General features: G+C 40.6%; 1 protein-coding gene across 2 annotated transcripts in view; it reads right to left on the bottom strand.

Moving 5' to 3' along the window:
• Positions 1-1,108: 1,108 nt before the first annotated feature.
• The window catches only part of kcnc3a (potassium voltage-gated channel, Shaw-related subfamily, member 3a), a 104,936-nt gene continuing 81,211 nt past the window's right edge, over positions 1,109-24,833 (bottom strand). The window contains exon 4 of one of the 2 annotated variants that reach the window (XM_021624413.2): positions 1,109-7,624. In XM_021624413.2, the coding sequence (XP_021480088.1) occupies positions 7,611-7,624 (14 nt within the window). In that variant the 3' untranslated portion in view covers positions 1,109-7,610. Of the gene's footprint in view, positions 7,625-13,653; positions 15,953-24,833 lie in introns of those variants that run through there. The other variant, XM_021624410.2, reaches the window with a different exon arrangement.

Below are 24,833 nucleotides of genomic sequence, written 5' to 3'. Positions count from 1 at the left end.
TCATCAGTTAATCTGACTTTTCTCTCGTTGATTTAATTGACTTATTTCAGTCATTTTAGGGGTTTCTGTGTAGTTGTCTAATGTTGGTGTGGCAAATTATTCTGTTTTAAACACCATTATTGCACACACAATGAGTCCATGCAACTTATTATGGGACTTGTTAAGCACAATTTATTTAGGCTTGCCATAACAAAGGGGTTGAATACTTATTGACTTGACATTTCAGCTTTTCATTTTTTATTACTTAGTATAAAAAAAATCTAAAAGTATAATTCCACTTTTGAAATTATGGGGTATTGTGTGTGGATCAGTGGCACAAAATCTCGAAGTAATCCATTTTTAAATTCAGGCTGTATCACAAAGGAGTGTGAATACGTTCTGAAGGCACTGTATATATTGACCTACAGTTAATGAAACCAAAGTGTGGGGGCAAAAATACATGAATTTCACGTGATCACGTGTTTAACATGTGATCTTATGGGAAGTTAATGTGATAACATGTGACTGCATGTTAAAGCAACACGTGATATGAAATTGCAAAATATCAACAAGTGATACTATGAAACTACACCTCACAACATTTGAAAGTCTTTCACATGTGAAACTGCAATTCACATGTGAGGTGAAAACATGAAAGGGTGGACACCCTCTCACATGAAAGGGTGGTGTGAACTCTATATTGAATACATGTGAACAAATGGTTTCACATGAGAACAGTTATTTCACGTGTAAATATGATTTCAAATGTGAAAATGTGATTTTCACATGTGAAACTGCAACAACAAAAATGTATATCATATGAAGTCTTCCAAAACCACATGGTTTCACATGTGAAATAAAATGTTATATGTGCAAAATGTGGAAATTTCACATGTGAAATCATGTGTTTTTGTCCTTAAGGGTATATCATCATGTTTGTTGGTATCCTGCTAGACCAGGGTATCTGTGCCTGAAATGAGAAACCAGTGTAATGAGACACGAGTGTAAGCATAACAGACAGCCAAGCATCATGTTATGTGATTGGTTTTAACAGAAAGGTCATTTTTCAATACAATATTATACAGAAATAACACATGAATACCGATTGAATCTTTTTTTAAGTTTATGAAAATGTATGAAACATGTATTTTGATAACAACAAAAAAACGTCTGGGACGTTTGACTTGAATGTAATGTATTAAATGGGACATTTTATTAGGACAAACAAAATCAATATGACTTGACGATGTTTGTTCTGCAATAATCATGTTAACTATGACCCCTAAAAGTCCTCAACATGAGTCAGTCAGTCAGCTCCATAATATCAGTCGTGATAGTAATTGTTAGCTAAATGTACAAAAAAAATGCACAGGACACAAATAGAAAATTTTGGCATAAGCTTTTAATATTTTTATAGCGTTTTTGACGTTTTCTCTTTAAATTGGATTTGTTTTTTCCAGTTAATTTTGTGGGTATTTCGTTTTATTATTCTTGTTTTATTTTCCTATCTGTAATGGAGAAGAGTTTTAAGTTTAATTAGCATTCACTTTCAAACTTTCATACTTTTAACAATAGAACTGTGTTTAAGTCTCTTTTTTCACAAACTTGGTTAAATTATTACTGTTTATTCATATTTTTTCTTTACACATTTCAAAAATATAAAAGGTAAATAATAAACATTCCATTGAAATATATTTTATACAGTTCTTGATTATTTCATTTTTTTCTGTGTTATGACATTAAAATTGTATCCAGCATCAGTCTTTATAGCATAAACCCCATTCAGTGTTATTGTAGTAACCTTCTCTTCTCCCGTCTCTGTCTTCCCTCTCTTTCTCCCCTGATAGGAAAGTGGCATGGCTGCACCCAGTGCCTTATTCGCTTAGCGGCGATGTAGTCACAACAGTTGGCAGGACCAATAGAAACATTAGCTGCATTGGTGCTAGTAGTGCAATGTTCTTTCAAATGTAAAATTCATAACACAAATCACCGACAACATGAATCAGACAAAAGAGTAAACAAGGCACCAAATTATAAGAAATTAAGTCAAAACACCAAATAAGGAAAATTAACAGAAAACAACGGTATTGACGTATCTGTATCTAGAGGGGTAGAATAAGAGATACATCTACTGTTATAGACAGAAGAAGTGACAGGCAGAATGATATATAGAGATGTACAGATGCAAAAGACAGAGGGACATGTACAAATGGAACAGAATGGACAGATTGGCACAATGCTACTAGCACTGCTGAGATCTCCCAAACGGTTGTATGTGTATTAGGAAAGATATCGGACTCATGAAACTGAGCCTATTTCACCTCCCTTTCCTTCCAAGCGCAATACACAGAACGATAGCCAGTGTATTTCTATCACTTCAGTCAAGCCACACTGCAGTAAACAAAAAATATGACAACAAAAAAATGAACATAAAACAGTGATATAGACATTTTTTTTTAAAGAGTGTTTCAGTTTGCATATTCCCCCCCATCATCTCACCACTGGCTGAAAGAGGAAGACAGAGATTGCCGGCGAAAAGAGAGTTACTTCATTCTGGCCATTCACAAATAAGTTAAGTCGTCTTTTTTTTTCTCTCCCGCGCATGCATTAGAATTCAACTTCAAACAATATGTTAGAAAAACACAAGAACAAGGATGCAAAAAGAGCTTCTTCCTCAAAAATGTGTGGAGGAGGGAGAGAAAGAGAGGGGGATAGGAGACGGGGATGAGAGGGAGGAAAGACGGGGAAAGAGAATATATGACAGTGGGGTTTCTGGCTTTACTCTGCTCCTTTCTTGATATGTTTTGTATTTGGGTTTCAAGTAAAGTTATGCAAGTGTTGAGCTGTCAATCCTCTCAAGTGGGCGTGGAGGATCACACACACCCCCACCTGCACAACGTGTCTTCTGGTAGCACACACACACACATTCCTACTGACACAAAGTGGTAGTACAGTCATTCACACAAGATGGCGGTTATTCACAGTATATTCACCACCTGTTTTGTGAAAACCCATCCCAAAACTCAGAGACTAGATGTGGATGCATGCTTTAAAATCAAGATGAAAACAATACAGAATAAAGTATTTAACAGATTCCTTTTTTTTTCCTTTTCTTTTTTACAGGTGATAAGCTTTCTTTGACAGTAAGTATAGGTAAATGGCATTGGACTCCCCCACAAAATCGAGGGTTTGGAACAAATTATTGCTCTGACAATAGACCCCCCACCCCCTCCCCCCTGACATTTTAAATGGAACGGTCTATATTTCCATTTAACGTGTCTGTGTGGGGTGTGCTACCAGAAGGTTGATGGGGGGGGGGGGGGGGGGTGATCCATTCACCTCTGTCTTTACCTGTATCTAAGCCAGTTGTGCCCATCTCCTCTTCTTCCCATCCACCTTGCACCCGATCGATCCCTCTCCCTCTCTACCTCACAAACAATCATTTCCATCTTCAGAATGAAATGTCTAGTAGTGATGCATCCTTCCATAATCTATGGATACTTATCTCTATCATATCAAATCATTCTTTTTGTAACAAACATCGTGCCATAAGAAAGGGAGAGAGTGAGAGAAGGAGTAGGCAGGTGTTGAGAAGGAATGAATGTGAAAGGAATGGGGTTGAGGATGAGAAGGAAAAGGAAAAGGGGGAGGAATCAGACATAAGGTGATGAATGACAGAGATCCAGTGTATCAAATGAAAACTGTGAGTACAGGGACATATCCTGAGTAGCAAACTCCAGAGATCTTCAGGGGGGGCCCTATTCTAATTACTTTAACCCCCACACCCCCATTCATTTCAGTAAACAATGCACCATGCTAGATATAGTAGCTGCCTCCTTTTTTCCATCCTTACCCTACCCCATTCTTGCCCTCCCACACAACAGACAAACAGACCCAACACACTGAACTCCTTTGGCACAATGAAACACTGAAGTTAATCGTATGCTACAGTCAAACTCTTGCATAGTTAGTTGCTCAGTTCTCAGTAGTTAGCCCCCAGCCTCTCTGGAACATCATCAAAATCATCATCATTGCCTAATAACAAATAAACAAACAAAAACAAAGGAACCGTTTTGGGAAGTGAACACAAGTTAACACTCATTTGAGACAAAAATCTAAAACGAGCAATATGCAAATGAATGTGACCCAAATTGTATTTGACACGGTCTGAAGTGACGTCTCCCCCCCCCCCCCCCCCCCTCAAACATTAACGCTCCTCTCCTCCTCCCCCATTGTAACATTAAATAACACCCTTCAGATTAACCCTGCTCTGCTGGAACACTCGGCTAGACCAGTGTCACCTAGAGACTAACCACGGCTCAGATGACGGCACTCTTCATTGGGGATAAACGACATATTATCTCAACTCTGATGTGGGTCTAGCTAAGGGTTTGCCGTGACTGGCGACATTACCTATATATACAGGCCTAGAAACAGAACACAACAACAACAAAATCACTTGAAAAGAAACATGGAAAAAAGGGGGAAATAAAACAAAAAAAATCTGTTGTTAAGAGTGTGGTGAGGTGCCTGGTGCGATGCATACAGTCATACTGCGAAACAGGCAGGGGTAGTGGAAGGTCAACGAGAGCTTTTGTTCATCAACAGAAACGACAACAAAGCTCATTATGACAGAATAGAATAGATAAGACAGTTTTGGCGTTCCCTTCACGCATCTTTGAACAGCAGTTTTCCTGGCCAATATGCTATCCCCACCTGGGAAATGGAGCAAAGATGGCTGCTTCACCAACGCCGGGGGCACCAGCAGCAGTTGGGGGTTAAATGCCACAACGACATGTTATACACATCCCCATAATCAGGGAGATGGGCCTACAGTACATTATGTCATAGCAGCACAAAGCTACGCATTGTATAGTTACAATATCAGGGCTGAGCTAATATAGCCTTATCTATGGCCAGTCAGCGCAGTGCTACAGGTGCTAGCTACAGTACAGGGTCAGAGCTACAGTATTATTGGGCTACACAATCCAATCCATGTTATTTGTTGTGTGTTAGGTCCTCGCTAATCTCGTTCACCAGATCAAATACTTTCTCCCAATGCGCAGTGGGTTTTTAGCCTTGGGGCGGGGTGAGGTTTAATCTCTGCTAGGTATCGCTAAACTGCTTTAGTTAGCCGAGACCTTATAGAGTCTACAACCGAGTCCCGGTGGTGAAGCTGCCATCTCCCACCTTGAGCACGAGAATGAAAGAACCAAAAAACCGAGTCCATCATGGTCGTATTCATTGGTGCACACCGTAGCAAACAGGTTTGCAGCGGAAAACTTGTTAGACAAGTTTAGGTATAGTCCGTTCCCGGCCCGTTTGGATCCTAGTAAATATGACCCATTGGATCTGAGCACAGTCCAACTAAACAGAGTTATGCAGACAAGACAGTGGAGAGGGGACCTGGATGGACAGTGGGGTGGAAGACAGTGAATTGGCAGCAGGGAGCGCAATCAGGGCGGTAGGACCAGAGAGTGAGAGCAGTAGAAGAAGAAGTAGCAGAGAGGGAGAAGAGTTGTCATCAAAGTAGTAGTAGAGTAGTTGTAGTATCAGGGGAAGTTCCTCGCACAGTTCATCTCTGGTAGATTTTGTGGTGTGTGTTTATCTTATTTGTCTAAGAAAACATTGTTCAATGTGTATCTTGCAATCCTATATATTTTTTTCGTTATTCCTTTTTTTTTATTATCCCAAAACAAAATATAGATTTTTTTTTATATAATCCTGCTCTTTTTTAAAATGAGTTGCATATAACATAAATATTTTTTGTTTCGTCTCAATTTTGTACATTTTTTTCAATTCCTAGCCCTCTTTTTTAGGGAGGGGGGTGGGGTTAGGGCTTGCAGAAGTATACTCATGCAGAATAGTCATGCTGGTAAACAAAGTAATAAAAATGCATTTTCACTTTTTCCCGGAATTGTTTATCAAAGTTCACCCTCTTCCCGCTCTTTTCTCGCACTTCCTTGTGATCCCCCCCAGAGGTGCAGTGCTCTTTGACCTTCATCCTTTCTACAGAAAGGAGAGAGACCTTTACAGTAGCCACTCTCTCAACGTGCTGTTGGCCGTTTGTTATCTTGACACTTGCAAATAGTTACCAATTGGATCTTTTTGAAAAAGGTTGATGTGACTATGATTGTTTGGTTTAAAAAATAAAGTCTCTCTGGTCTCTCTCTCCATCCTTTTTGTTCTCTACGTTTCGTTCCTCAGGTTTTTTTTCTCGATCATGCCATGCAGTTTGCTACGGAGGAGGAGCAGCAACGCTGAGATGCAGAGGGTTGGAGATAAAGAGAGGGAGCGATTGAGAGCGAGAAAGAGAGGGCAACGTATGTCCTCGTTTTCCCAGCAGTCGATGGCGTTCTTGGCATGCGCATTGCGGTCATGCTTCCAGTGTCTCTCTCCTTTGGCGTCCTCCTCAACTCTCCAGCGCACACACTCTCACACGCGCACACACACTCTGGTTTTCTTTAGGCCCAAATCCTTCAAAGTGGTCGATGAGTAGGTCTGTTAGGGTCAGCCCACACCCTCTCTCATGCAACACGAGTCAGCATCAGTCAGTCAGGGAGTGTATCGTATGTCAGACCTATGTGCAGGTTTCTATGAAATTACCAATGGCCTGGTATACTATATAACTGGTAGCTCTACTATTGTGGCCCATCATTCAGTATCTTCTGTGTCTCTTGTGAGAGGGTAAGAGAAGGGCTGTCAATCACTGAAAACAGTCCAACAGCTGTGACTGACTTTACATAAGCAGGTAGCGTCACCATAGTGGGCCGACTCAGGAGTCACTGGACGCAATGGTCAGTCGGCCTCCTAGCTTTGCATAGTGTATGGCTGCAAAGCAGTAAAATGACTGTTATTTCAATGTGTTTTGCCATTGGCTAGCACCTGGCTCGCCTTTTCTGTAGTCATGTCCACACTGACTGTGTTGAGTAATCTCAGACCACTGCAGCAGTTTGTTTATGTTGCCTACCGTACTGTATGTCCGATCTTTGAAGTACCAAATAGGAAGATTTAAAAACAATTGAATATACTGTATCTGAGAGCCGGTAACATGTCATTTGTCTAAGGGAACATTTGACAGTGGTTAAGAGCATGCATTGTCTATGATACAGTAGGATGACAACCAAGTTGTGGAACACTGTCCTACTGTCCCATAACTCTTTGGCTCTTTCCTAGGGGCATTCTGTTCTATTTTTTGTTTCTTTTATAATTTGTCTGGGATTTCAATGTCAATAAACTTAGTATAGTAAGACACGGTAAAGTATGCTGACATAAGGTATGTGTTTCAGTCTGTAAGTCTGTTATGTTGGTCTGGAGTTTGTTTTCTACAGCATGGTGCTGATTGAGGAGTCCACAGGAACGAAGGATGCTTCTGGTGCGAAGGGATGAACAAATCTCTTTGACTCTCGTTGTCCTCTATCATCCGCCCATTATCACCATCACCTTCAGTTCTCTTTCTTTCTTTCTCTCGCTCTCTCTCCTTTTTTCTCTCTCTCTCTCTCTCTCTCTCTCTCTCTCTCTCTCTCTCTCTCTCCGGTTACATATTCCTCCAGCCCACAGTGAATCCAGTAGGGAGCTCTGGGTGAATTGTGTCCTATGGTTGTTCCTCTTCTTGGACAGGAAGGGGAATTTTAGAAACTCAACACTGGGAAAAAAAGAGGAGAGAAACAAGGATAAGAATCAGTGGAAGTTCCAGCAAACCTAAAATATCAACCAGCTACGACTGGATGTTTAAAAACCTACATGATCCAGGGTAGTTTAGTTGATACGATTAACCTAACATGAGCTTGAATGGGAGTTTGAATTCATTTAACATTCTCAATAGTTATAGTCCAGGTGTTTGATTGTATGACTGGATGGGTTTACTTATGATGAGTACAACTGTTCAAAGCAAATGATTCACCTGGTCGACAGTGGATAAAGCAAACGAAAGACCAATACAATTGGTGTGGGTGGTTTCAGTCCTTGTGGGCTGTTTAGTCTGCTGGTGTTCGCCTACCTCTTAATTCTTTGGTTAGTCATAGTCCAATAGGGTGCTTTTCCAGCCAAAAGGATTGAGTCAGTGATTTTGGAGGTCATTCCCACACAGGACTACAGCCCACCAGGAATGTTAGTTTAGCTTAACACAGACCAAGACTTGAGAGCACTTCAGAAAGTATTCATACCCCTTGACTTTTCCACATTTTGTTGGCCTACAATACAATACCCCATAATGTCAAAGTGGAATTACGTTTACATTTTTTTTTAAACAAAATAATTCAAAATGAAATACTAAAATGTCTTCAAACCCTTTGTTATGGCAAGCCTAAATAAGTTCAGGAGTAAACATTTGCTTAACAAGTCAAATAATAAGTTGCTTGGGCTCACTCTGTGTGCAATAATAGTGTTTAACAAGATTTTTGAATGACTACCTCATCGCGGTAATTATCTGTAAGATTCCACAGTCGAGTAGTACATTTCAACCACTATGACCAGGGAGGTTTTCCAAATGGGTAGATGGGTAAAAAAAAAAAAGACATTGAATATCCCTTTGAGCGTGGTGAAGTTATTGATTACACTTTGGATGGTGTATCAATACACAACGTCAGTACAAAGATACAGGGATCCTTCCTAACTCAGTTTCCGGAGAGGAAGGAAACTGCTCAGGGATTTCACCATGAGGCCAATGGTGACTTTAAAACAATTGCAGAGTTTAATGTGATAGGAGAAAAGTGAGGATGGATCAACAACATTGTAGTTACTCCACAATACTAACCTAAATGACAGAGTGAAAAGAAGGAAGCCTGTACAGAATAAAACTATTCCAAAATATACATCCTGTTTGCAATAAGGCTCTAAAGTAAAACTGCACAAATTTTAGCAAAGAAATCAATACTATGTTTTTGGCAAATCCAACACATCACTGAGTATCACTCTTTATATTTTCAAGCATGGTGGTGGCTGCAATCTGGTTTTGGCTATGCTTGTCATCGGCAAAGACTAGGGAGTTTATTTTTTTGGGGTGGGTGGGTGGGGGGGGGGGGGGATAAATGGAATAGAACTAAGCATAGGCAAAATCCTAGAGGAAAACCTGGTTCAGTCTGCTTTCCAACAGACACTGGGAGACAAATTCACCTTTTAGCAGAACAATAATCTAAAACACAAGGCCAAATATACACTGGAGTTACTTGCCAAGGTAACATTCAATGTTCCTGACTGGCCTGCAGTTTTGGATTAAATTAGGTTGAAAATCTTGAAAATGGCTGTTTAGCAATGATCAACAACCCAACTTGACAGAGCTTGAACAATTTTAAAAAGAATAATCTGCAAATATTATATAATCCAGTTGTACAAAACTCTTAGAGACTTACCCAGAAAGATTCACAGCTATAATCGCTGCCAAAAAGGATTCTAACATGTATTGGCTCATGGGGTATGAATACTTACGTAAATTAAATTCTTCTGTATTTTATTTTAAATACATTTGCAACAACAAAATCTAAAAACAGGGTTCACTTTGTCATTATGTGGTATTGTGTGTAGATGGATGAGAAGCAAAAAAATATTGAATCAATTTTGAATTCAGGCTGTATCCCAACAAAATGTGGAATAAATCAAGGGGTATGAATACTTTCTGAAAGTACTGTATGTATCCTACAGCCTACACAAACAGATAGGCAACATGGAGGAAAACATTTGACATGAATCAGAGCGAAGCACAGAAACACACGCAACACAAAACACTGTTACACACACACACACACTGCAAAAACACAGCACACGAAGCACAGAGCGAAACAGCACACAGAACACAAAACACATTCTTACACTGAGAAGTGATCAGCTTACTTCCTCCTCTCATTTAGTTTTTTTTCTTTCTTCCCCAAACTGTCCTCCATTTCATGGTTCTTCCTTTGATGACAATCCTTTTTTTAAATATACAGTTCCTACCCCCCCCCCCCCCCCCCCCAAAAAAAAACATTATACGTAACATCTGACAGTCTTTCTGTCCTTTTTTTCTGTCCACTCCTATCCTCGGGAGACGTTTGTAATCCACTCTTAGGGGAGATGGAACTTTAACATTTATGGGACTTTTCATTTCCCCAAAGTCTGTTGTTTCAGTTTTGGGTTTTGTAATGGAAGCAGTAGAGATAGCACATCTTAAAATACCAATACAAAAAAAATAATAGGAGAAAGTGGATAGGTCGAGATGGGGTGAAACGTGTGTGTCGGAGAGAGAGAGGAGAGTGGAGGGACGAAACAACCTCAGAATCACATAACAGGGTACATAGGTGAGCTGGGATGAGAACACAGGACACGCACAATATTTACAGGTCCATGCATACAGTAGAGAGGAAGCAAAACATTTCAAACCTTCTCTCTGTTCGGCTCTGATAGACATTACGTCTGGAAGCACTGATTTAAAGCAACACAGAGAGAGATATACCTGAGTTGTGAACGGTGGGAGACTGATGAAGATTGGGGGAAGGGGAAACGCGGAAAAGGGGGAAGACAGAGGTGTCGTCAAAAAAAAACATTGCACTGATGATATTGTTCAATTCATTTCTACGTCAGTTGTTGGCTAGACTACAAAACATCCTCCATTTCAGCATCTTAAAAGTCCTTCTCCTACCTTAGGATTGGTTAAAAAAAAGTGTCTGAAGCAATGATTGAACAAAAACATGCTATGATACACAGACCTGAACGTCACTCTACTAACTGAACCCACTAACTAAACCATCAACTTGCCCATCAATAATGAGCAAAATAACCACCTATCACAACAACCTCTACTGATCCATTCTAGAATGTCACATGCTCACCTCCTACTGCTTGTCAAAGAGCAGCACCCTCCTGTCCCAGTGGCAATGGGGGGGGGGGGATTCACTACCCGTTGATGTTAACAGATGTTAATTCAATGTCTATTCCACGTTGTGCCCAGTAGGTATTGAATATTTATATTCCCTATAATAGGGCTCTGGTCAAAAGTAGTGCACGATATAGGGACTAGGGTGCCATTTCAGATGCAACCTAAGTTTAAAGAATGTGCAGGATGCACAAGGAAGTAGAATAGCATTTTTGCTCAACAATGAGTCATCCATGTCTGTAGCCTACGGTTGGTTACGTGTGAATTCTACCACCAGAGGGCAAGTATAGTCTATTTGTAGATTGTTCGTGACAGTCAAGGTTAGTTTTTCCTATCTGCTATGACTCAATAACTGTCCTAATAAGTAACCACAAGGTGTAGCAAAACGAAGTAATGCACATTATATCCCAGGTTACAGGTTATTAGTTTATCAACAACAAAAAATGTCACTAATAATGCAAAAGTTGTGTGAGCTTTCCCTCCACATAGTGGAGGTTATCGTATCATTTCAAACGTTAAACCCCTAAAATGTTGGGTATGTACTGTATCTCAGGATATTTCAAGCAAGAGAGGGACAAGACAGAACAGGATGGATTGATGGAACAAGAGAGAGGGAGAACAGAGAGGAGAGGAAGTGTATAGAAAAGTCGGTAAGGTTTGGGTGGGCTTTGGCCGATGTGGTTTTCACCGAGGGAAATGGAGTTTTGAGGACGTGTTCTGATTAACGTGGAAAAAGGAAGTCGTCGATTTCTTTCTCTAGTATTAATTCACAGTTACTGCTTCTTTTTGCATATACCTGAGAAGCACTGAGCTCTCAGAATAGTTCTCTGTAAAAAGATAACAAAAATGATAAATCATAAAGTAATTATTGTTACCAGTTAGTCTAGTAAGGTCTATAAGAAATAACAGAGCGGCTACACAAGACCACTGGTTACCCTTCCCCATCCTTAAAAAATAAAACTTTCCCAAACCCCCTCCCCATTAGGGTACCAATGGTCTCTTCCACCCTAGAACATCTTCACATGCATATATAAGCCCAACTCTTCTCAGGCAAAACTGTGAGGGCCGAGTGCTTTTTTCCCTAATAGCATGCTGTTAGTCTATATGTTATGTGTATGTATAGAAATATACACATTCATATGCACTTAATATATACAGTAAATATATACACATTCATTAAGCTTATGATCAAATCTGATGTCTTCTCAAATCACATTTCCTTGATGATGGATATAGACATATCAATTCCTTATTGCTTGCAATGGAAACCCCATGAAGACTGAAATAAGTCAAAACTTTACAACTGTACAGAACATTTGGACCAATAACAGGTATAAGAAGAATTTCTATAATACAAGAACAAAATCCCAAAGCACTAGATCAAGGAAGAGGACGGGGGAGGAAGGGAGGGATGTAGGGATGAAGAGAGACAATTAGAAAAAATAGATTTGGTAGTTTGTAGACTGGTGTCTGGGTGTCAACAAAACCATATATGGGGAATATATCTGTGTGTACTACCATATATAACTATATTATCATATATATTACTCTGGGTGTAGAGTACTAGTGCAAGTTGGGGTGAATTCCATTTATATTATATCAACTCTGGAGGTGAATAAAAATCCAAACCATTCATTGAAACGAATCCGACATTTAATATAACAGCTGATTTTCAATGAATGAATTGAGATTCAATGCATCCCCTGAATTGACTGCAATCAAAATGGAGTCCACCCCAACCATAGTCATAGGTCAAGCTTTCACCCTCCCTGTCACTCCCACCTCAAACTACACAGATGAAGGCTTTTCGGATTCTCACCCACTCCTATTGAATTAGCATGGTCCCAGATCTGTTTGTGCTGTCTATCCAACTCCTATGTCATTGGCAAGCTAAACATGACATGTTTGATGTGACAATGAGTGACAAGGACTTGGTAATAGAGCACGAATCAGCTGGCACTCGGGCTACCATTGGATATGTGCAGATATGAAATGCAGATATGGAGTTAAGTCACGTGACTCACAACAACAGTTCATATTTTAAACTAATAAAACGTCAAACCTTCTCACAGTATTACTTGAGCCTGTAGAGGACACAGTTCTCAACCGAACGAGTCCGGAGCTTTGAATTATCTAAGGGTTTTGTCTAATTGTATTTTTTTTGCTTCGATGGCTGAGCGAGGTTGCCCTAATAGCTTTTTTAGCTTAACACTATCTAGAGTGTATACAGTCCACACCTTTATAAGGCTAATGTTAATGTGAGTCATAGAGAATGCCATTTCTACGAAATGTGAAAAGATTTCACCTTCAGTCCTTACACAACCCTCTGTCTCTAGTGAGAGAGGAGGTGGCAGAGTGAGAAATGAGGACGGGGAGAGATGGGAAGGTCAAACCCCCCCAAAAATCACGTCAAATCAAACAGACACATTTCAAGCAACTGAACTGGATACGAACAGTTAGAGACATAAGCATTACCTTAATAGGCGGCAACATTCTATGCCAATAAATATCAATAATAAAATCGACAGTAACATCGGAAAATACAAAAATAAACATTTCTGTAAATCAACCACTAAAATGAAAATATACAATCCATAAGAGTGACAATAATTAAAATATCGACATTGGGTATATCAAGATATATATATATTTTTTAAAACATTGTCACTATAACCTCGTCATCTTCTAGATTTCAACAAAATTTCAAAAGAAATTGGGATTTTAGGAAGTTTTGGTCTCTTTTTTTCTGATGTCTGGTATGGAGGGAAAACATTTGTCCTCCTTCAACACTCCCCCCCCCCCCCCCCCCCCCCCCCAGAAAACAGTGAGAAAGAAAGGAATGATGTATAATTCTGATGAATTGGCACTCTTGCATCTTGGACCAAAGGTAGATGCATGTCTGTGTGCTCAAAGCCACACAACTCCCATGTGCGCCACAGATATACAGCATATCTCCATAGGATTAACTATACATAGATACAAATATATTTCTATACATTGCATATTTCTATATATGTATGTTGCCTTTTTTGTTAATTTGATCATTGTTTCGTTCTGTTCTTCTACCAAGCGCTGTCAGTCCATCCTCCATTCACGGTGCCCTCTTTTATTGTGAGGAGCGATGGTTCAGCAGCCAGGACCGGGAGGTGGGTGGGGGTGGGGGTGGGGGGGTCAAAAAGGACAAAAGAGAAAAAGAAAAAAAGAAAACTGAAAAAAAATCACTACACTCAAATCATAGGAGTCATTGTGAGTGTGGCGATGTGGTGAAATGCTCGATACAGGAAGACAACAAAGGATTGAGGAAGTGAAAGACCAAAATTGATCTCTTGTCTAACGGGTGACCCAAAGCCACTTCTGATTATAGCCACACCCTCCTGACACTGACATGTGCAGACTGAAAGGTATAGTTTGATATGTGTACAGATTTGATTTCTGAGGAGCCATATTTAGAAAAAGAGAAAGAAGCTTCATTTCATGCACCTGCATACAAGAGGGCAGGGAGGGCGGGTAGGGCCGGTATATGGTCAATGATGAGAAATACCGATCCCTGCTTCGATGGTCCCTTTCACTGCTCCCGACCAATGGGAATGAGAGTTCCACCCCCACCCCATCTTCTCTACCACACCTAACCCCGCCCCCTAGAGAAAGAAGAGAGAATCCATCCCTTCTGCCCTTTAATCCTCAAAACCATTATAAAAATAGTTTGTTATGTCCTCCCTCTCTGTGGGTTAGGATGCTATTCGGAATCTCTTCTTTAAAACATTGATGGCCGTTGTTCAGGCTTTCATCAGAGTCTGTGTATTGCACAAAAGCCCCCAGAACGCTTTGCGTTCTCTCCAGCTCTCTACATGGCACTGATAACATCAATAATGATAATGATAATAACTGTAGTAGTGAATGAATGCTAGTATAGTACAACTCTCTAGCACCCCCCAGCTTTTAAAATGATACATTGCTGTTTGATCGGTCATGAGTCTCTATAAGTGTGTGCCTGTGTGTGTGATACAGTCTACTTTCAGCACACGGAAACACATTTAACGGTCCATTGAGTCATCCCCCCTGGGAGATCTAGCACTAACCAGTACATGGCTTGTTTTATGGGTGCTACTAAAAAAATACTTTTCTTACTTTGGGCTTGCCTCTTTTTCTTTTCAAAGATTTTCTGTTAAATATAAGAATTTCTTTGTGTGATTTTTTTTTCTTCAAAAAACCCAAATGCATGCATTTTAATATATATTCGATATTTTGTTGGTGTTAGTTACTGTAAGTGTGTTCCTCATCCCAAATACAAGCGATGCGTGTGTGTGTGTGAGTGAGTGGATGGGTTTGCTGTTGAGGCTTGATGTCGTGTGGGGGTGTAGAGTATCAGAACAAGTCTCATTTGACTAAGGAGCTCTTTAGGATTAGTGGCAATACGGAGTGCAAGAACAGCACACATTTACTATAATACAGGGAGGCCTGCTATTGTAGCTCACTACATTATTTATCAGTCCAAATCACTAACCTACACTCAATCCCTGTTAATAAGGCAAGTGTGTGAGAGTATACGTGTGTGTGTGTGTGTATGAGAGAGAGAGAGCGAGGGATAGTGTATGTGTGTGTGTGTGTGGTGATGTGTGTTCTCATTGCTCCAACAGGCGTAAGATTGCTGTAGACTAACGCTGAATACCTCTTAACATTTTTGCTTCGGCTTGGCTTAACATATTGCACATCGCATGTGGTGGGAAAGTGCATGTAGTCATAGTGGATATTTTCTCTATTCATTCTAAGTCTCTTATACACTGCATGTCCCCATCTACCTGGCCTTCAATATAGAGCATTATTAAATGTGGCTAAATGGCACCCCCTACAGCTCATTATCATTATCACTATTGGACTAATATAAATGGGAGCACTGGGATTACAGTGGTGTTGGTATGTCTCTCTTTCCTGATGCTCCTTCTGTAGTTGACTTGTTGGCTTGCTTCTCCACATCATGACGCTACAAAATGGAGGGGATGGGGGAGTGACAGCGGCGGAGGTTGGTTCCCGGGGGCTCGAAAGGGTTGGTGATGGGGGTGAGGCGCATGGGGGCTCCTGACATGCCCGAAATGTTATTGAGGCTGCGAGACTTCTCGTAGCCTGTCGCTGTGGTGACCGTGTTGTCATAGTTAGAGGGTTACATTAGGTTAGAGGTCAAGGGGTTAGCGGAGAGGTGACAGAAGTTAACAGTGGTGTTTTTGGGAAAAGTAGTTTTAGGGTTAAAAAAAGTTTAAATGCAGGACATTTGGTACAAAATAAAGTTAAATTGCATTAATGTTTGTGGTTAAATAAAATGTTTTAATGATTATAATGTTATTTTTTCATGTTTAAGGAGGATATGGATATCATTTGGATGACAGAGAAAGATGTCACGTTAAAATATATAATGGATTAGAAATAGCAAGGAATAGCGATTGTTATGAATAAATAGGTTTCCAAAAACAAAAACAATAAAAAAAAATTAAAATCATACCAAATCAAGTCAAATCAACAGTCAAACCGAAAATCCAAATCAAGTGTTAAGGCCACAGACAAGGGACAGAGAGAAAGACAGACAGACGGGAGAGACAGGACAAAACAGGAAAATGAGTTATGAAAATATGGCATCAAAATTTTGCCACATCAATACAAAATGGTGCTCTCTGTCAGTAGTGTCAGCATACACAGTACAGCACAGTAGATTACAGCACTGTAGAGTACAGTAGAATATAGTAGGGGGGGGGGGGGGAGAGTACTGATGGATAAAACAGCTGGTGTCAAGCTCCAGTGACTTTTAGCTCCCTCTGGCATACACAAAGATTGGGAAGTACACTCATGTGTCTCTCAGAAAAAGGGAGATATTGAGAAAGAGAGAGGGCAGACTCGGCATCCAGATGTTTTAGCCTCCAACACTGAATTCTAATCCTCCAGACAGACAGACGGACTTCAGAGGGACAGACATACGGACAGGGCAACAGTACATACAGTCAAAGCTCTATTCAGCACCTCCCCAGAATAACAACAACGTGACCAACTTGGACCTGGTGAAGTCGTCAGGATTTGGGAACAGAAACATCAGCAGAACATTTATTGTGTGTGTGTGCGCGTGCGTGTGTGTGTGGTGGAAGACCTTATGAAAACACTGACAGCTTCACCGGGCCCAACCGAACCTGGCTGCCTCCCCTTATTCACCATTTACACCTTCCTCTCGGAGCCCCAGTAGTAATGATCTCGGGTCAGTTTGACCTTCTAGATCATAACGAATAAAATGAATAGGATAATATTTGAATGTGCAGAGGTGACCTGATCCTTGATCAGCCCTCCGACTCTGAGACGGTTTGTGAATGCAGGCCCATACTCCCTCTCATGGTCCAAGCCTACCTTCTTCCCCAGGGATGTAGTAGAACGTAAACATAAAACACCATTTTTGCACCTTTTCATGTTGTGGAGAGCCTCTATGCACATATTATTATGCCAGATTAGTGTTCAAATTTGCATTACTACCAACTAGTGATTGCGATGGCGTTCAGAATGCCGTTTTTGGCACTACTTCCTCAGCATTTCCTACAACTTGTGTCGGTCTGTTTGACATTTTTAGAGAACAGATGTCAATACCCTGGAGAATGTCCAGGTAGAGCAAAATAGATCAAGGTTTGACACAAGCTCAAGATGTTGTTACATCTGCCATAATCTCACAACACCCCTTCAAGGGTGAGCCAAAAATCCAATACCACATTTTAAGAGTGAGCCTAAACACCATCCCTTTAAGAGTGAGCGAAAAGTCACATTACTATGCTCGGACATTACATGCATCAACCAATGGTTGCATGCCACGTCATTGACTGTGCCGTCAGCAACGTCTGAGCAGGGGAACATGACCGTTATCTAACACCACCCCTTTAAGAGTGAGTCGCTCTTTTCCAAGATACAATTCAGAGGAAAAAGTGGATATAAACCTCAATACATCTGACCAAGCAGTATAATTGTCAGGTTAGGTGGCATAACAGGATCGGTTTGATCCTCTGTTCTCTAAACTCAAAGCAGCCACATCTCCTCCTAATGTGTCCTTTCTTTGTGTTGTTTTTGTTGTCATGAAGGACTTTTTCCCTTTTCATCGTTACTGATAATAGAGAATGTGGCCCTGGGTTAGGAATGAATGAGGGCGGAAAGGCAGTCACATCACATGTCATCAAACATAAACCTGGGATCCGATTCAATCAATCACAGATAAAAGGTAAACCACGCTGTGGTTTACGCCGTCTCAGACATTGTCATTGGATATTTTGATTTTGTAAAACCACATCTACCCTTAAAATACAGCATCAATAGTCTGAATGAAATCTGCAGCCGTGCTGAGAAAAAAAAAACTGCATACATTTCAAACTGGTTCATGCTGGTCTATACTGGTCAGTGCTGGTCAGATGCTGGTCAAGTTGGTCTGACTAGCATGGTCTGGGTTCTGCTGGCCGACCAGTAGGATCTAACTGGTCCGACCAGCATGGTCTAGCTGGTTATCCTGGCAGACCAGCCTTCGTTGTGTTTCCATTGTGTTTTTGTTGGTAACAGCTAAATCAAAACCAGCATCAAGGGACATTATGCTGACTTACAAAGTGAAGTATAATTCCTATTGGAATCTAACCAGAGAGGATTCCCACAGTCTGCATTCAGAATGACTGCCATGGTTTAGAAGATGAGGGGGCGTTCAAAACCGCGATGCAGTTGTCAAGTCAACACATCCGTCAGTGCAGCTGTGAACCGCATCACAAGAGACATGCCAAATGGGAGATGTATATATATATTTTAAAAAATGATATCATTAATGCAATTTCAATGTTGTTTGAGTTGCTTAGTGAACCACTAAATTAGTTTGAGAGGATTTTACTGCAACACTGCAGCCAAGTTGCTTGACATAGGAGTTTCAAAGAGCTGTCAGTCAAAGCGAGCTCATGAATATAAGCTCCCCGCCCACTCATCCTGTCTTTTCAAACTTCCTGGTACAGTAGTTAGCCATGAGAAAAAAGGTACTTTTCAGAATGACTGTAGGGTGCCATGAACCCTTTTATTTGTCTCTGTAGGGGAAACCTTTTGAGTTCCAATTAGAACCCTCTCATGAAGAACCCTGACGCTAAATTGTAGCTGGTCTCATCAGATAACATGGCACACATTAGCCCTATGCTAACCTCAACAAATGGTACTGATTATGTCCTGGCACAACTTCTTCATCAGCATATGAACGATCTTAGACTTTATATCGACCAACCAATGTAATTTCTTTAAAATAGGTCAACCCTGGCCACTAGAGGGATATTTTAAACCTGCAAATTCAAGGTTTACTACTGTAACAAAATGTCGTGTGCCAATATTGCACTGATGCATCTTTGATTAGGCTACTAGCTAAAACTAACACCCCACGTTGTTGTTTACGAGTTTCACACACATCCATGTGCTTTCGCGGGGAAAATATAAATGAGGTCCTTACAACAATATAAACCTGTTCACTGCCGGTCCTTGATGCTCGATTCAAAACGCATGCGATGAAGTGGATGATTCTAATAATGCGTAGCCTATAAAATGTTGTGGCCCTACATTTACGTGTACACGACCATGTAATATAGCCAATGTAATACGATTTGTATGTGTTTGTGGGCAAGGCTGAAGAAAGAGGTAGCTCCATATTAAATTCATTCATAATCTTCATTTTCAAGCTGTTGGCTGTAGGCGTCCCTTTTCAACACAATAACACGTGGGCACGAGCTCACCAGAACTGAGTACCGGCACCTCAAAATGTTCTACTGCAACCCTTATAAAATATTAGCTCAAAAGTATTGTACAGTTCCTGCACTTAAATATAAACAGTACCGGCACCCAAAATGAGTACCGGCACCTATTTTAGTCCAATTCAAGCACTGCACACTAACACAATACATGTAAATCAACATTTCAAAGGGGGGAAACTCATGTGAGATTCAAACCCTTGCCACAATCTGCAACAATTACGTGGACTAGGCACTTGACACAGAGAGCAATTTGACCAGTCAGTCAAATACATGTGATAATTGCTTTGATGAACATGAACATGCTGTTAGACTTAGTTATGTCAAGGACACTTCCAACTGCTTCGACAATTTTAATTGTCTGACGCACCTGTGCCAGGATATAATCAGTACCACCTGTTGAAGTTTGCATAGGGTTCATTTGTACCATGTTATCTGATGGGACCAGCTACAACTTAGCATTCGGTCACATGCAATTAAATCAACGCTTTTCATTGGCTGATACGCATTTTGTGCGTGTTAACTTTCAATTATTGCTTTTTTTACAGTTGATTTAAGGTGTTATTGTTTTTGAAATGACTTGTTGTTTACCTTACTTTCACTGCACATTGAAATGTATGTGGGGGCAATGTGCTGGCGGGGAAAATTAGCATATTTGGGGGGCATGGTCTAAAATATGTTGTATTTCTGCCAATTGTGAGTGGAAGTATTGTACCAGTTTAAGAGGTTTTATCGTTACGTTGATGAAGGTTGAGGAGGTAGAACTATCGCACAGTGCAGTGTGCTGCTCAATGAGTGCAGACATTGAAAATCGGTGCAATCATCTAGGTGTAATGTGTGGTGTCTAGGAGTCGGAATGGTGGCGAGTAGTGCAGACGAAATGGAGAAAAAGTTGATGAAGCAACAGCTGTGCTGGAAGGCGAACAAATATGGGTGTCAGTCCCGATGGTATGGAACGGGAGGATGAGGGTCAAGGACCTGAAATGGTCTGTAGTGGAAAGACGTAGGAAGAAGAGAGATCATGATACTGAAAGCAGTGGAGCGTTTAGTTAAGAAAGCATAAAGAGCTCCAAGGTAGGAAGCAAAAGTAATAATGTGTCGGAGTGGAAACACCACAGGGCCTCATTCACACCCTACCTGACTAACTGAGATAAATGTAGGTCAAATTAGCTTGGTTCGTTGGAAATGGTAGACTGTTAATATCGTGTGGTAGACAGGCTCAGCAAGACAATATTCTGAAAATGGAAAAGCTTTAATGGGAAGAAGATTAAAAGCCATGTCCCTGGTGATTATGCTATATTGAGGGGAGTCATCACTGTGGTCCTGATATCTATGTCCACAGATAATATTAAAGAACATGTGAAGGGGAGGAAGTGTGATTGAGGCCAAAAGGTTGATCAGTAGGAAAGAGGGTCAAAGAAGTGAAGCCTAGCAGTGCTGCTCAGGTTTGAGAAGGTTATGCCTGGGAAAGTACAGAGAGGATTCCTTAGTTTCAATGTCAGAGATGTTGTCCCGTCCCCATTGCAGTGTTTTAAATGTCAAAGAATGGGATATGTAAAGATGTGTCAAGGGGAACATGATTACGGTGAATGTGGGAGCAATGTGAAGGTTAAGTGTTGTAATTGTGCGGGGGGAGAACACAGGTTTAAGGTTTTTATTTTATCTTTATTTAACTAGGCAAGTCAGTTAAGAACAAATTCTTATTTTCAATGACAGCCTAGGAAAAGTGGGTTAACTGCCTGTTTTGTACCTTGTCAGCTCAGGGATTTGAACCTGCAACCTTCATTACTAGTCCAACGCTCTAACCACTAGGCTACCCTGCCGTTTAAGGTTATTGTGGAGACCGCAAAAGAGACATTGGGGGATAATAAATGTTACTGCTGAACAATCCTACAGGTGGAGTGTTTCAGTATTATATAGGTCAAGTTTAATGGGGTAGGGGGGTTTGGGAGGGGTTTTGGGAGTCGGTGAGGAAGAAGTTAGTAGGGATTTATCTGGTTTTTATTTTCGTGGTTGTACAGAATTGGACAGATCATGATTGATTCCAGCACAATAGGTAACGACATGCCCTTAAACGTTTGTTTGTGCATGACATCATGGAAGAAGATGAAGGTTGAGCGCCTCATTTGTCCGGTCCCAGTTCTACAGTTCTACATTGTAAGAGTTTGTGACAATCAAGAGCTGCACTGTTAAGAGGTTACTGTGCATTTCCCAGTAACTTAATGGCCGTTTTTCATCAGGAAGTTCATGTTTAATTTTCCTTAACTTACTGTTAGCTTGCTGCAAGCAGTTATTGTACAATTCACAGTAACTTACTGTGGACGACCTCTGTCATGCTCACTGACCTGATGGTGTGACAGGACGGTCAGTTTGCTACCAACCAAGAGGTTGAGGCCAGGTGAGGCTGGTTCCCAAGTGCGCTCACCACAAAGAATGCTGAGTAGTTGTCACCTAATGTTATACACTATCTTGTAATCAGAAAGGTTCAGGGAAGGTACAGTGAGCTACTGACTGCAAGTAAGTTCCTGTGCACTTTACAATAACTTACTGACATCTGGCTGCCAGTTAGGTTGCCAGTTAAGGTGCCAGTAAGTTACTGGCAGTTAGTTGCCAGTGAGTTACTAGAAGTTACTGGCTATTACGTTACCGTGAATTTTTAACTGGTTGCCAATTAGGTAACGCAGAATTCAAAGCAACTTCGAGCCAAACTCGTTTCCATTAAGTACCTGTGAAATGTAGTCATGCTACGTTTGGTACCGGAGCCCCGAGGCATGTGTCGAAATTGCTAAGCAGCTAACTTCGAAGCAGTGTGCCGATGCGTGCATCCCTTTATCAGTGGTACGTCATCAATGATGTCCGAGGCTTCGTTCGACTCCGTGCTTTTTTCAAACCGTAAGTTTCAAAATGAGAGATCCCACTGATTTCGCCGTGGTTCAGGTGCTTTCTTCGATTCCAAGCTGCTTTCAAACATTGACCTCTACTGGACACTGTAATTACAAATATACGAGTAATGAGTAATGATTTTGTACAAATACTTTAATCTGACCAGTAATTTATCAGGTAGAGTAGGGAACAATTCAGGGACGTGAGGGTATGAGGTCGAATCCTGTTGAAGGCACACTATTTAGAAAATTGTTTTGCGTGAAACCACACTTTCTACACTGGTGTTCAAATCATTTGTTTTATTTGGTATAGTATATGTCTTCAGCATCCTAAATGGTGTCATAGATTCAGATTATGAAAAATAGTAAACTTGAAGCATGATGACAGATGTGAGGCTGGTATTCCAACTGATTATAGGGGTTTTGATGAAAACAGTAGAGAAAGAAAGACTTTATATGATATGATAATCATACGCTGCTATTTATTGCTGACCAGGAGATGCAACATTGTGAACAGATAATGAAGTGTTTTTCAGCACAATTTGGTGAAAGCTTCAAAGCCTTCAGAAAGCCTCGGTTTCTCATCACTACTGAAATGCACAGTAACCTCTTTTTTAACCTTTATTAAACTAGGCAAGTCAGTTAAGAACAAATTCTTATTTTCAATGACATCCTAGGAACAGTGGGTTAACTGCCTGTTCAAAGGCAGAAGGACAGCTCAGGGATTCGATCTTGCAACCTTTCGGTTACTAGTCCAACACTCTAATCGCTAGGCTACCCTGCCGCTACCTCTTAACAGTGCAGCTCTTTAAAACTTCTAAGGGATAGCCCCCTTTCTTTCAATTTCCGCCTAAATGACATACCCAAATCTAACTGCCTGTAGCTCAGGCCCTGAAGCAAGGATATGTATATTCTTGGTACCGTTTGAAAGGAAACACTTTGAAGTTTGTGGAAATGTGAATTGAATGTAGGAGAATATAACACAATAGATCTGGTAGAAGAAATGACAAAGAACAAAACAGTTTTTTTTTCTACCACCATCTTTGAAATGCAAGAGAAAGGTCCCAGTTCCAGCATTCACTCTGGTTGTAATTCCGATGGTGTCCACAAGATGGCAGCAGTGTTTGTGCCGTGTATGTTCAGACGGATAACTTGAAGTATGAGCAAGCTGCAGGACATTTAGTGTGAAGTCACCTAGGTATATATGGGCAAATCGTGAGAAACATTTGCAATCATATTACATTTTTCTGCAAGAAAATTGTCAAATCTGTATACTTGGACTTTTATTTAGCTTTTCCAGTATTAGTTGCCTTATTATACGTTCAACATTTGCAAAACAATCAGTTTTTATAACTTCATAATATTCTTATAATTTTGGTCCAAAAGGAAAAGGCATGCTATCTCAAAAGGGTAGCACCTACATTTTGCAACAGACACAGGGTTTCCAGATACTCCCGTAAAGCCCAGCTCACTAGCTATTTAGTTGGCTTTATTTGACCCTGATTGGTGCTTATTTGACAAAGACACAGTCATTCAAGTGAAGACCGCCCGCATCATCGGCGTGCCATGAAGGCGTTGCTCTCTGACCAAATATGGTGTCCTATAGGATGTACTACACCCCTAACGATATAGTGAAGTCTTGTTACATTCTAGGATCTCTGAGGAATACATACGAACGTGATTTTACACGTTTAGGGTGAGATTTTCACAGATTCCTTTCTTTGCAAATTGAACGAGTGGAAATACAAAATCGATCTTGCATGCTATATGGACCTTTTTAGGATATGAAAAATGATTTTATCTAACAAAACGACACTTCATGTTATCTCTGGGACCCTTTCGATGATACATTCTGAAATCTTGCTCTGATTTAAGTACACATTTCACTTTCAGAGGTGAATTTATCAATCCTATCGCGGTGAAAAAAGTGTTTTGTTGTTAGGAGCTCTCCTCAAACAATAGCATGGCATTTGTTTTCGCAGTAATAGCTACCGTAAATTGGACCATGCAGTTATACTAACAAGAATTTAAGTTTTCAGTCGATATAAGACACTTATATGTACCGACATTTGTTGTTTCTCTGTGGCCAATCTCTGTTATGCCCACAGACCTGGTGGGGTTAGCAGGTCATTCAGGTCATTAACAACCAGTTCAAACCCCCAGTTGGGTATAGTCTCAAGTAACCAACATTCAGCAGCAAACCGTCATCTTACAGCAATAACACCTTCATATCTTATTGGCAGACTCAACAGCCTTGGCTCAAATGACTGCCTCACCTGGTTCACCAACTACTTCTCAGATTGAGTTCAGTGTGTCAAATCGTAGGGCCTGTTGTCCGGACTTCTGGCAGTC

This window comes from Oncorhynchus mykiss, chromosome 12, assembly GCF_013265735.2.
Source record: "Oncorhynchus mykiss isolate Arlee chromosome 12, USDA_OmykA_1.1, whole genome shotgun sequence".
Lineage (NCBI taxonomy): Eukaryota > Metazoa > Chordata > Actinopteri > Salmoniformes > Salmonidae > Oncorhynchus > Oncorhynchus mykiss.
The sequence above is the reverse complement of the archived record's forward strand: the minus strand, read 5'-3'. Positions and strand labels throughout refer to the sequence as shown.